General features: G+C 38.6%; 1 protein-coding gene across 4 annotated transcripts in view; it reads left to right on the top strand.

The window, feature by feature from the left end:
- The window catches only part of FABP6 (fatty acid binding protein 6), a 56,702-nt gene that overhangs the window by 26,207 nt on the left and 16,527 nt on the right, over positions 1 to 13,968 (top strand). For 3 of the 4 annotated variants that reach the window (XR_010072893.1, XR_010072894.1, XR_010072895.1), the window contains 4 exons: positions 7,975 to 8,079; positions 8,919 to 9,094; positions 11,049 to 11,138; positions 13,651 to 13,811. Coding sequence is in view for 1 of the 4 variants with exons in the window: in XM_063348968.1 (XP_063205038.1) it covers positions 7,975 to 8,079; positions 8,919 to 9,094; positions 11,049 to 11,138; positions 11,983 to 12,036 (425 nt within the window). In the remaining 3 variants the exon portion in view is untranslated. Of the gene's footprint in view, positions 1 to 7,974; positions 8,080 to 8,918; positions 9,095 to 11,048; positions 11,139 to 11,982; positions 12,081 to 13,650; positions 13,812 to 13,968 lie in introns of those variants that run through there. The other variant, XM_063348968.1, reaches the window with a different exon arrangement.

Genomic DNA, 13,968 nt, shown 5'->3' with positions numbered 1-13,968 from the left:
ATAGCTATGCATTAATTTAAACTAGAAATTAAAAGAAGAGTAAACTGCCTGCTACAGTAACAAAGACAATAAATTGCATAGAGTGCTATCAATTCTAGAAGACACTGAAATGTTAACAGAGATGTCCCTCCCAGTTCTTTGTTTTTCTGAATCCGTGAGTGATGACTTGATATACTTGGATGTTGGACTCTGAAGAGACAACAGAAATAATGAGTTCCGAGAATTTGTACTGAGTCTTCAGCTTGCAGAAAATTTGTTCAGTGAACCTGAACTAGGCACACATCACTAGCTCAATTAGCATGAGCATATTTCTGCTTTTCCTCTCTAGAGCCTTGTTTACAATTATCAGTTTGGACTTCTTTATTCTTTTAATATAGATCATCAAGTATAACTCAGACCATGATTACAGTGAGCATTTTTCAGTGGAATAGCCACCTCATGCTGATATTCCACCAGCTGCTTGTTCCCTTCTCCATGCCAATTCTACCATTATGCCAGTACAGCTGTTTGTGTGATCATGTGAAGAACAGGATCAGAGCACTGATCCAGCTGAAAAATACCTTTTTATTTCATCTTTGGTATTTTTAATTCAAATCAGGCTCTCGCTGTGGTTGCTACACTACTGCATAAACGGTTGTGACAGCAGAAAGCAGGCGGTGGCTCAAGAACAGCTAGGAATCACTTGAGCAATTTAAGGTCATATCCTTAAGCTGCTCTCAATTGCTCTGTGGTTTGCAGTCACCTCTAGGCCAATGAAAGGGCTACATGTTGGCGATGATGGTGCCCTTCATCTTCCCCTCCTCTCTCCTGTACCTCCGGTTGTACTGGCAGGGCCTGACCATGCAATTGAGACAGTTCTGAGAACTGAAAGCTGACGAAACCACCTGAAAACTAAGCACTTCTTTTTTCTTTTTTTTTTTTTCCCTTAGGTTTATTTTTCTGTCTTTTTAGTTGCCTAAACCAGACCTCAGCTGTCCCGCTAACGTCGCACTCGGAGATCAGGAACACCAGTCAGGGGCAGCAGAACCAAATACTTTTTACAGAAGCCGTGCCAGCTTGTACAGCTTGAATGAATCACTTGGTTATCTTGCTCTCTGGGAACTACCTTTCTGGAGATCCAAACAGACGAACAGTTTTCCTGATAGAGTGTTTTGGCAGGAAATGATCAAATTTCCTTTTAGGGAGTCCCAAAAATACTGGATTTTTGGAAGATCTGTGCTTTCCTCCCCTGCAAATGTTTCTATCTCTGAGCTTCTGGTAGGATTCTTTCTTTCCTGTTTTTGTTAGGCAAATCCTACCCATCAGAATGTCACATCTGGGGAAGGACAGAGTCTGTACCGTGTCACCTGTAGAAGTCATGGAGAGCTGGCTGGTGCATTTCTGTTCAAATATTTGACTCTCTACAAGGATTAACTTTCCAATAATTCAGCCACATCTTGTTGGTAATTACTTTTCTGCTGCTTATGGGTTTAGAATAGTAACACATAGTACTATACTAAATGGATACTTAATAAGGAAACATTATAATAGGACTCCCATGGAATTACACATTACATTAACACCAAATGAGTTCATTCTGAATTCATTATGAATGATTACTCTGAATACCAAAGGAATTAATAATAATTAGCCATTTACTTTGGAGGATTTCTGAATAATTGCCAGATACAGCTGTTTTAAGAATTTACAAGCCTTCCTGATCAAGTTTCATTCTGAAAGAATCATTAAGTGTAACTTTCTGTTCGCTGGAGGGTTCCTGCTTTTATTTTGAATCTGTACTCCTTGTTCAATTGCTTTCCAGTTCTAAAAGCACTTCAAAGATACTCACTCAGCCTAGTTTATTCACTAATGGAATTACTTTCCTTATCTCCATTTTGTCTTTGAGTGTATCTCAGTTGGCTTTATACAACACATCTGAAAGGTTAATCAACTTTAAAGCATGCTGGGAGACATTCAAGGGCAGGGTGACTCCAACATGACAAAAAGAATGCAAAAGCATTATATTTATGACTTTGTGGCAAGTAAATTCTGAAAGATATCCAAGGCCTTTGATTTGGCTCCTGAAAATCTCCTCTGTTCCTACCAGCATTTGAAGACTCAGCTGTTTTGCATATCAGAGGTAGCTGACTTGGGAGACAGAGGGAATTAATTGCTCGCTTTAGATGAACTTTTCCTTTTGGTAGAAGCTTCCCCAAGGGTTTTACTTTGACAATTTATTCATCCTAGCTGTCTACAACAGCCACATGGTTGCAACTCGCATCATCCTGATAAATTCAAATACAATGTTGAGCTTTTCTGCATAACTTCTCACTGTAAATAGTACTTTGGTTCCTGCCCGTAGTCCTAACAATAGACATTCAAATATGAGATTTACTATGTGTTGATGTTAGATCAGGGACTCAGGTTTCAAAGTTGGGTAAGCACAACCGTCAGTGCATGCATTCAGATTGTTTTGGGTTTTTTTTCCCACTCAGTGAGACAAATTCAGTGTAAAAAGCCTGTGTACCTTAGACCTTGCGGAATAAGGTTATACCATTTCCTTGCATTCTGTCGCAAACAGTGCTGCTCCATCTAAACATGCACATCCTGATTTGCGTTTCTCTGTGACAACTGAATCCACTCTATGAGTTTCACAAATGCCAGCAAATAGCATTTGCACATGAAGTTAGATTCATTAAATTGTATTGAAGTGTTACTTCAACTGTAGATGATTCCCACTGAATTCAAGGGAGCCAGCTTTTGGCCTCTGATCCATAATGTTTAATTAAATCTTTATGAAGCAGTCCTGTGTCTTGTTGATTGCCAAGATAGCAATACAAATGTATCCGTGTTTAAGCAAAGGCTAACACTATATGACGTGTATAAAACCAATTCCTAAACCAATGCTTAGGAAGTCATCTTCATTTAGATCTATGTCCCAAAATGAAACATATGAAGATAACTGCTTGTATAAATACTGATATATTTTTATATATTATATAAATGATACATGTAACATGACTCTTATTGATCTGATTATAAGCAGCTCAGGGGGGAAATATTATTTTTTACAGTTAGAGAATGAGGGGATCAGCGATTCATTTTGGAGACTCAACGGTGGCACGGGGCTGGCTGCATGCTCTAACTGAAGTCAGGGGGTTACATTGGTGAGGCGGGGGCTCCTTGTAAGACATGCTGCCTGGCATACGAGCCCTAACAGTTGGCCACCAGATGGCAGACACAGTCTCCTATGGAATAATGATATTTTCTTTGACCTACATAAAGAACAGCTGCATCTTTCTCCCTTGAAAATGATAGATAGTGCCAAGTACAGTGAAGATAATGGGCGCTTTCTGAAAGCTGTTTTCAGCTTTTACACCTGAAGCTTGTTATTCTTTTGCCTTTCTCTGTTACGATTCTCACCTTGTGCCAGGGAAATGTCTTTTATTTTTCCACTGGTCTCAGTTGTAATTGTTCATTCGGTTGGATTTTTCTGTTAAGCAGAAGTATAACGTAACCAAGGTTGTTTGCAGCAGTGTGCGGGCTCTACATTGTAGTAATTGGAATGGATTAAATACACGTACTGTATTTAAAATACATGTATACATAGGCAATTTTGTTTTAATTTATTCTTTTTTTACTGGATAATTCTGGAGTTCTCTGTACCATTTAGCTCAATGACTGCTGTAGAGGTATGCAAAAGCAACATCACATACTCACAGGTACAGATGATGGCACATTTGCTCACAACTTGTTCTAAACTGATTCCAGTCCTCAGCAGCCAGGCAGAGCAAGCACATCTATTAACACTTACCTTTATTGTTTGGATGGGTGTTTGTAACCTGCTCTGGAACTCTCATGTACAGCGTAGCGTACAACTCCTTGGAGGTGAATAAACTCATACTTGGGGTGTGGAAAGAGTGAGCCACCCAGTGAAATAGTTATTCATTGGTAATTTACTGTACTACATGCTGGCTCTAGGTCCACCACATTCCCACTGCAGGCAAGCTCTAAGTGTTATATAGTTGTGTCGATGTCAGCATTTTTATATCTGATCACAAGAAAGCTATCAATATAATTTGATCTTTATAGAGAGAGAACATAAAAGCTCAAGTACTGTTCATATAATCTGCTTATCTTTTTCCTGTTTCACAGAACCGTGGCATTTTTCTTATCCAGTTTGATCTGTCTTCCAAGGTCCATGTGGTGTTACTACACCAGTGGTATTGTCCCCCAGTAAGTTTTACGTAAACAGAAGAGTTTATGGCTTGAGTTCATTTACCTTCTTCACAGGGTTGAGCATGTCTCTCTGGAACACTGAGAGCCTAATGCAAGACAGAGGCCTCAGTTCTCAGCTAACCTGAGGACAGTCTCACTGGTCACCCACTCTTCAAAAGCACAGTTGGGGCTGGACACTGGTTATCTTTCAGTACACACAGAGCCACACGGAGATGGCAAGAATCCTAACTAGGGACTTGCTCAGCCAGTTGTGCTAAGCAGCTGTAAAGATTCTCATAGCCCATCAGTGGAACAAGTGTAAAACTCCCTGAGTGACTGTTTAAAAGTAAATGGTTGCTCGGAGCTCTTGTTTGCTTCTAAGAACTTGTTTATTATAAGAATGTTTAATGTGCCATCCTGTGGACACTGGATTAATGCCTGGACTTTCTTACTGGCTGCATTATCCATTCACTGTATCATAAACTCTGATAGGTCACTTTTTCTCAGTGTTCCAGCTTTCTCATGTATGAAATAGGCTTGATGGTACTTTCCTCTAAATGGTATTTTCAAATCTATGTATGACTGAAGTTACTAGGGTTTTTGCCTCTATTAAAGGCGTGGAGTTTACGCTGTTGTAGCTTAACTGGTATCTGCTTAGCTTTACAATACCATAGAAATAAGAACAGAGGCTTCTATGTATGTGCAACCACCTAATTGTTTTCCATGCTAATGCTGTTTTTCTTTATATAGATAGGGTCTAAGCATCTGGGTCCAGCTGATAAAGGAAGTTTCCTTTTCAGTTGTCTGCTCCTGCACAATTGGTCATTGAGTTCAGCAATTTTGGGATTAAGCTGAAGGAGTTTTAATTAAAAAAACTAAGTGCCAAATATGGTTGTGGGACAATCAGAATCATTTTACAGACACTTGTAAATCAAAAGTGCAAAGGAAACACTAGTGGTGAAACAAGTTGCTCTGTTCTTTCCCTGAATCTTATGTATTTGTAATTGATACAGAAAAGCCCAGTTTTGTACTTTTCTCCCACACTCCTGTGTTTTGAATGCTAATCACAGGACACGGAGAATGTGCAGAGGGGGAAGGTATGTGGTTCTCTTTTGTTTCAAGTATGGAGACGTGCTTTTAATTGCATACAGACAGCAGATGGTATGGCTTTTGTGGCATCATGAACTCCAGCACAATATAGTCAGCCACTGCACAGCATGGTACAATTTAAAGCTGAGTAAATATGGGGAGAGTGAAGGGTTAGGGGTGGGAAGGCAGTAATTCCTAGGACATTTGTTCCATTTTTATTTTACAAATTGACCATGATTTTGTTAGGCTTCACTCTTGTTCACTTTCTGCATCTGTTCTAGAAAACTGCTTTCCTGCCAGGAACGTGCACCCAAATCAATAGTTTTAAAAGGACTGTTGTCAACTTCAAAAACCACATCTCCATTTGAAAGTTTTATGTCTTCTTTCATAAGAAGATGTAAGATTTTGAAGTTACTTTCTCACAGACTTCAGAAGAGGAAGTAGGTAAAAAAAACCCCAGAAATAATATAAACTCACAACTAATAAACATTAGATAACAAAACAGGAGTCACAAAACTGACTTGGAATTTTCTGAAGCTTCTTCTGGTTAGAAAATTCTTTTCCATTAGAAGTCCCCTCCTCTCCCGATTCAGACTTTTCACCCATCAGTCAGTGTGTTATTCTGGAATCCCTCTCATTTTCCCCCTGTAAGGAAAAGTTTTGAAAGTGCAAAAATTTTTCTAAGACAGGGAATGTTTTCCTACTCAAACCTCGTATACCCTCCATATTCTGTGTTTGGTTTAAAGGCTGTATAACTTACAGACAGCAGAGGCTTTGCATGAAAGAAAGCAGCTTAGTAAGTAAAATAAAAAATTAAGACAAATTAGAGAGGATTTTTTTCATTGAGTTGCAACATACCCTGACAAGTAATATGCCATTAAGTATTTATGTATATATATATAGCAAATAAAATCTTATCCCCCTCCAACAGATACTAATTTAAGGAGTTACTGTGCACACTGGTATGCTGTGACAAAATAGTTGAGTACAGGCTGTCTTATTTCTAACTCCTCTTGAATTTAATCCTGGTGTGACATAATCTACGTCCAGTCACGAATCTGTGAGGCTATGTCAAGGCACAGCCAGTAGACACTGTACGAGAGAGGACCCGTAGGAGGCAGGATTTGCAAAGAGGCACCATTTTGTCTCAGCTCAGTAGAGTGGTTTGCAAACTACACTACGCTCTCCAACACGCGGGATTTAGAGCCCAGGCTGAGGGAGGGAGTGTACAACTGCCTGTGTGAACTCAAAGACAATGTTATTGGTAATAAAGCTGTTAGATGTAGCAATGCTTCTAATTTGTATAGTTTTACGGTAATGATATACCATGATTTATGATATTTAACATTTTACTGAAGTTTCATCCTGTTACTGAAGTTTGTCTTAATCTCTGACAGAATGGAGTATGGATAAATGTGTTAATTTGAAATACAGAAATGGTTACATAGAATACATTAATTTGAAACTATACCAAGGAGAACAATGCTGAAGTTTAGTGGGCCTTTGTTTTCCATGTTTTTAATCATGTTTTAGCCTATGTTCCTGTTCTTCTGATCAGTTTCTTGTCTCTAAATAGACATGTTTTTTGTATTAGCATGTAGGATTAAATTAATTGCATTTATGAAATGGAACCCACTTTGCATACAGCAAAACTTGTTGAACACTGTCATATATTTCTCCAGAGTTTTATAAAACAGGAAAAAATAGATTTTCTGTTCCTTCCCAAATTTATTTCTTTAATTAAATAAAATAAAATTCCAATCTGTGACACCATTTTCACATAAATCCTAGGAATGTTTTTGTTCAGACTAAAAATTGTTGGTCTGTATCCTCAGCCAGTGGAGCAATGCCAGTACACAGCAGCTGGGAATTTCCTACCGTGCTATCTGTGTGTGGCAATGGATTCATTAGGCATAGGACATCTCCTGTATGCATTCTAAATTACTCGGCAGACTCCCTGACTTTTAACATATGGTTATCTTACATAAATCAGTGGTCTGCTTTTCCAAAATGAGTATATTTCTTGTACTTTGTGCAAACTCTTGCTGAGCAATGCAAAGCACTATGTGTCCCTTGATATTAAATAAGGGGTGGGAACATGATACCATGGACTAATCTAACGTACTTTACATTCGGGTAGCGTAAAATATTTCATAATTCTTCTTTCTGTGTGGACATAAGGTAAGACATGTGCGGGTGTAGTAATTTATCCAGAATCTTGTCATTGCCCATACCCTACCAGAATTACTTAGGAATCTGTGCAGCTTGTTTCTTATTTTCACATTTTTAACTAACACAGGGTATGCTTCCAAATAGAGCAAGGCTGTGATCTCAGGATCCTGCTTTGAAGCCATTTTCTCCCTGTTTTATTATAACATATTTTACCGTTATTCTATCCTGAATGCAAAACCAGTGAAAAATATACCACTTTGTTTAAATATGCATTAAAATGAAAACCGAACTTTTTGTCCTTGATTTCTGCTGATCTCCAGGTTATTGCCAAGGATGTATAATTGAATTATAACCTTGACTTTCATACAGGTCAATAGCATCTATGCTGGTGACTCACATAGATCATAAAAGTATATTTCCAAAGGGTGTGGGTATAGGTGGGCTGAACAGCTTGGGCTGGTTTATAAAAACGAGGGCCTCAAGCCATCTGCACTTATCCATTCTTCTTTGTTCCAGCTGCTATTCTGCTCTACCAACCACATCTCCAGGGCAACATGGCATTCGCAGGCAAATACGAATTCGAAGGCGATGAGAACTATGATGACTTTGTGACGAAGATTGGTAAGTATGTCTTGGGGTGTAAGTCTTAAAGGTTATAAATTAGTTAAAAATACTTTTTAAAAAAGAAAGATTTTTTTACTGAAATGTGCTGAGATCAACAGGGACTAAGAATGGTAGGAGTGCTCTGCACTCCAGCAAGGAGATTCAGTTTTCATTCTTATGAGCAGCACTGTCAGGCACAGGAAATAGTCCTGTTTACAGAAGTAGTATTCCTTTTCAGTGGCAGCAGAACAAAGAGCCAAGACGTTTGCAGTATGATGATTGTGAAGGTCACTTTTGCTGTCCTTAGTATTCGTCAGTGGGAGTATATATTTAGTATGAAAATGCTTGTCAAAATCTTACACGGGAACATGTTTCTGTGAATGCTTTCAGAGATTTCAGAGATTACCCCATAAAAGCTCTTAGGGACACTCTGATCTGTGCACACAAGTTCAGTGCTTGTGTTCATTTATTTAAAAAGCAATAGTAAATAGGTATGTGCAGCAAAGGCACAAGTTCATACAAATTAAAGTCCACACATCTGCACGTGTAGATTAAATAGAAGGGAATATTTAGTTATATTTTATATATATACATTTATTCTGTGTATCATTTCCCAGGGAAAAGAATGCAATACCAAAACTTATTATTTTAGCAAATGCATTGATGTACCTATATCTTCCTTTATACCAGTAATTTAACCTCAGATCTTTGATACTGCTGTAAAAAATGAAAAACCCCCAACAAACCAGACGCTCAGACAGCAATGTCTGAGAACAAACGTACCATTAGCGTGCTTCAATTCAAATACACCTGGTAGGGTATTAGATTTGATAAACCGTATCTTTCTAATGATTAAGGTCTCCCCAGTGACAAGATTGAAATGGGAAGGAATTGCAAAATAGTCACTGAGGTGGTGCAGAACGGAAATGACTTCACCTGGACGCAGCATTTCCCAGGAGGCCGCACCACGACCAACACGTTCACGATTGGCAAGGAAGCAGACATGGAGACAATGGGTGGTAAAAAGTTCAAGGTAAATTAATTTAGCTCTTAAATTCTACACTCAGGGTTTTTTTTAATTTAGGGTGAAAATCAAATTGTCTCAGGGACATCTTCCTTAAATTGTTTTTTTCACCTGTCATAGCTTAGAAACCTGCAATTTTCCCCCCATTTCATGATGCTCCCAGCAAAATATCTAAATCCGATTTTAAAGGCAGTTAGAACTTCAGAACTGTATGTACTAATAAAGAACAAGGGTAGAGTGTCAAGTATCTACTGGTGTCGCAGCTCAAGCAAACATAATGCTCATTAAAACTCTGAAGAGCTGGTTGGCGGCTGTGTCATTGTCCAGCACCACACACCAAGTGCAGCGCTCGGAGGGGAATGCTGTGGTCCCTAGCTCTGCCCGTGCCCGTCAGCAGTGCTCACCTTTTGAAGTCACCTGTGCCTGAGCTTTAAACAAAAGACTCTGTAAAGTGAATGGGAAAAAAATAAATCTCTGTATTGTCCTTCCTGTTGGAAGTACAAAGCAACTTGCAACTTCAGCAGCCTCTAGAAAGACAGATTAAACAATATTAATCTGCTCCTGTCATGGACAAAATCTGGATACAAAACCTGCTGTATAATAGTTGCCTTACTTACCTTATTCATTTCTCATTTATTTAAAGGGATAAAACAGTTTGTGACAGCTAAACTCTGCATTTTGAGGTGTCCAGAACCCTACCATAGATTACTGCATAAAAGCTTTATACATCCAACCTAGATGATTCTATAATTCTATACTGAGGAGGCAGGAAAACCAGCAATTGCATCAGGGAGCAGAGATAAACTGAGAATAGCAATAGCATTGCATGATTTCCAGCATGCTTTTTTAGTCATACCTTTCTCATTATGAGAGGGAAAAAAACATGTCTGTCTTTGTCTTTGAGAAACCTTTGTGAAACCTAACAGATAGAATAAAACACAATTCTACTTGGTCAATTTATTGCAAACTCAAGTATTTTGAAGTATTACAAATTCTATTCTCTTCTTTTTGGTCCTGGATACTTCAGCAGTCCAAAGCCTATTAAGTAGCCAAAAATGGAGGCAGAGTAAATGACTCTCAGCAGAGAAACCACTGCCTTTTAGTACAGTGTCACTAAACAAGACTAAAACTAGTAAGATAGTTTCCTTGTGTCTGGTAAAAAATGTCCACTCATCTCTTCATTTTGCAAATTACTTTTTTCTCCTCTAAATATGATTGGCTCATCTGTCTTTATTACTAAAAGCATAGGCAAGACTGGCTAGTTATACAGACAAGACTGATTTTGTGATGGAACTGGTGTTCAGCTGAGCTGCTGTAGTATTTGTGATCTTCATAGCAGCATCCTGGCATACTTCTTCCATACAGAAGCAACTCTTACAGCAACTGGCACATATGATAGTATCAAGGTGTGACTGCAGGCTGTGCAGTCATGTTTAACCTAGACTTAAATGAGCAAGATGAATTCTAGTGTGGTTAGAGGTATGGAACACGGGATCTAGGGTAAAGATTCACATTGCTTGTCCACAGTGACTTTTGTGCTGCTTGCAGGCAGGTTATTAGTATCCAAGAATGCTACTTCAAAATTAACCCAGACAATCGTGCCTTTTGCTTCACTGTCAAAACAAGAGAAACACATAAAACACTGAGGACTGAATGAGAAGCATAGGCTGTGGTCAGATTGTTTTTAGAGCTATGAATTAATATTGTGTAGATATGGAACTTGCATGTATTGTTAGATGAATGTTTTTTTTAATTTAAATTGTGAACATTTAAGAACTAAAGCAGAAGGATTTTAGTCTTGTTCATGAAGCTGCATGTGTCGTTTTAGTCTTGTTCATGAAGCAAATAACTTCTGCTTTTTTAAAAGTAAAAACTTTAAGCATCAGGTGTACCGATGTTTACAGTGTATCTGATAATATAAATGCCAGTAACCCCAGAGAATACTAAACTCTTTCTATTACAGGCAACTGTTAAAATGGAAGATGGGAAAATAGTAGCTGAGTTTCCCAACTATCGTCATACTGCAGAGATTTCTGGAGGAAAGCTAGTAGAGGTGAGTTCTCAAATATCCAGCTGCAGTGTCTTTGACTATATTCGCTATGCCTATGTCTCAAGAATAAAAAAATAATATACTTTTCACTTACTACTTCCATGTTTCTGTAAAGTATTAACTTTGTTTCATTCTTAGAAAACTGTCTAGCTGCAACTTCTCACGGAATTTCTGTAGAAAACAATTTCCGTAGTCTTACCAAGGGGAAAAAAAACCAAACCAAAACAGGTTGGATTTCAAGTAGTATCCTCTTTTTTCAACAAAATGCCCACATAGCTTTGGAAGAAGCTTCAGTAAGCTTTCAGCTTACTGAAACCACAATACTTATAGTAAAACTTGTAAAACACATCATAGGATATTCAGACATCATGATTTCTGATTCTCAGAAGTTTTCCTGAATTGCATTGCGTCTGTGCCAGTTACATATTTCTGAGTGCGCCTTCAGCAGAGACTGACCAGAAGTGACTCTGTGAATCAAGAAAGGACACACCCTCCCTGAAAGGCATAATGTCAATCATTTATTGCTTTTTGAAGAACAATTACCTCACTTGTCTAAAACCTTGATAACTTAGAGTTGGTGAAGCCATGCCTAACACAGCGTGCATTTAAGTTATGCCTAACCCTGTGTTTAGAAGTTGTGCTTTTTGTGTAAGAATATTTTTGCACAGTGTGTTTCAGACTCGACAAGAACATTCAGCTTATTTACTAGATACATCTTCTACCAAAGGGTAAATGGTGCTTCAGTAAAGGACGTGTTCTGTGAGCCAGTCAGTAGCTCTTCTCATGTGTGATACTGAAGCTCTAATTACACTGTTCAACCAAGTTTTTGATTTCTTCTTTATTCCAGATTTCTACTTCTTCTGGTGTAGTCTACAAAAGGACCAGCAAAAGGATTGCTTAAGGCAGTAAAGCCAGCCTCTCCCCGTGCACTGAAAAACAAACAATACAAATAAATAAAATAGAATGATGATTGTCTTTTCCTCTCGTTCTTTGTATTGCAAACATGAAGAATTGTTTCTCACAGCAATGTTATCCTCAAACATTAATGCTTACCCCATTCCTAAAGATCTGACGAATACTCAGAATATCAGAACGCAAAAATCAGAAGATGCAACACAGCATTTAATAATGTTGTCCAGCCTAAGTATTTCAGGATATGATACATACTTGGCATATTCAGATGTTGTCTGCCACCTACTTAGCCTACTATTCAGCTTCTGTCTAGAGAATAGGACAATACTCTGCCCAAATCACATCAACTTGCAAGACCTTATGAAAGTCTTTAGCCCTATTGCTGGCAGGAGGGCAGAAATTTAGGAGCTTGAAAACAAGAGAAAGTCAATTTATCACTCATTGAAAGATAGGGTTTTCTCATTCTCGTCAGTATCTGCTCTTGACCCAAATTCTTAGAAGACATTTAAGGTTTTACTGCAAGTAATTGCAGGTAAACATGGAGTCTTATTTTCTCAATGCAATTCTGTTATTTACATAGAGTGCATGTGAAAACCTCTTTTCTTGAACACAGTGGGAATTGAATATAACTCAGTTTTTGGAATCACTGTTCCAAATCACTTCTGCACAATACCTGCTCCACAAACTTTTCCCTTTTCAGACTCCTTTTTCCAGCTGTCTTGCCTTCTGGATCCAGTTAGCTGCTTCCCCTCATAAGCCAATCAGTAACTAGCCAGTGCATGTGTCTTATGTACACGAAAGTTCATTTTCTGATGGGCCTATGTACATGACTGATAATCCCAATCACTTCAGATATCTTGCATTAAAAAAAGGCTTTTAATTCCCTTTTATATTTTCCTTAATAGAGATCACTAAACTCTCCACCTGCAACAAAGCTTTATCCAGACTCCATCAGTTCACCCAAACCAGGCTGCATGTGTCCCGGTTTCAGCTGGCAAAGAGTTAATTTTTCTTTCTAGCGATTGCTGTGAAGGGAATGTCAATAATACCTATTGGTTTTAGCTGTTGCTAAGTGATGTTTACACTATTCAAGGATTCTTTTTTAGCTCCCCATAGAAGCACAGACAGAAGGGTGGAATGGCTAATTCAGTATTCCATGCCATAGACATCATGCTTAGTTTTGCTGCATTTGCTTTTGCAGCAGCCTTTCTTCAAAGTCTGCCAGGGAAGTATAAGTTAATCAGCATGTAAGAATTCTGATCTATGACTATCCTCCAACTGACGGCATTAAATAGCACATGCACAGGATGGGAAGGTTTGCACCCATTTGTTTAAAAATTAACGCAGCACCTCTGCCTCCACAGCTCCCTCCAACAGTAATTGTGGCAAAGTCTTCAGAAAAGTGTCTTTAGGTCATCTCGCTCTTCCTGAAAAGGTTAAGTTTTCACAAAAGGAAAAAAAAAACACTACAGTCACATGAAAAGGCATTTACCTAGAAATTCAATGTGTGGAATTGCCACCAACATTTAAAGCGTTTTGGAAAGAGCTGTCAATCAAACCAGTGTCGGTCAACTCAAATTCTCACAAATCTTTTCCCTTTTAGAGTCTGCTGTTGGACTTAATCTGCCCCAACTCCACCCATGACACAACAGCACACACAGAACCCAAAAGTCAACAGACAATTCCTGCTTAGAAGATGCAGTCACCAGAAAAAAGACTGAACGTACAACTGCATTCTCCTGTGCAGCCTTTCAACCTCCTCAGGTAAGATGGCAGCCCCGAGACACACTGGCCACGTGAGCTGCAACAATCCGTTCTTATATTTTATGTCCTTACCTTGTCTTTGCACATTTTCTGCCTGTTTCTTCAGCCATCTCCTCAGCCCACTTTGTACTTCCAACACTTTATTGGAATAGGACCT

The sequence above is a fragment of the Chroicocephalus ridibundus genome, chromosome 11 (assembly GCF_963924245.1).
Source record: "Chroicocephalus ridibundus chromosome 11, bChrRid1.1, whole genome shotgun sequence".
Classification (NCBI taxonomy): Eukaryota; Metazoa; Chordata; class Aves; order Charadriiformes; family Laridae; genus Chroicocephalus; species Chroicocephalus ridibundus.
This window is presented reverse-complemented; position numbering and strand designations above follow the sequence as displayed.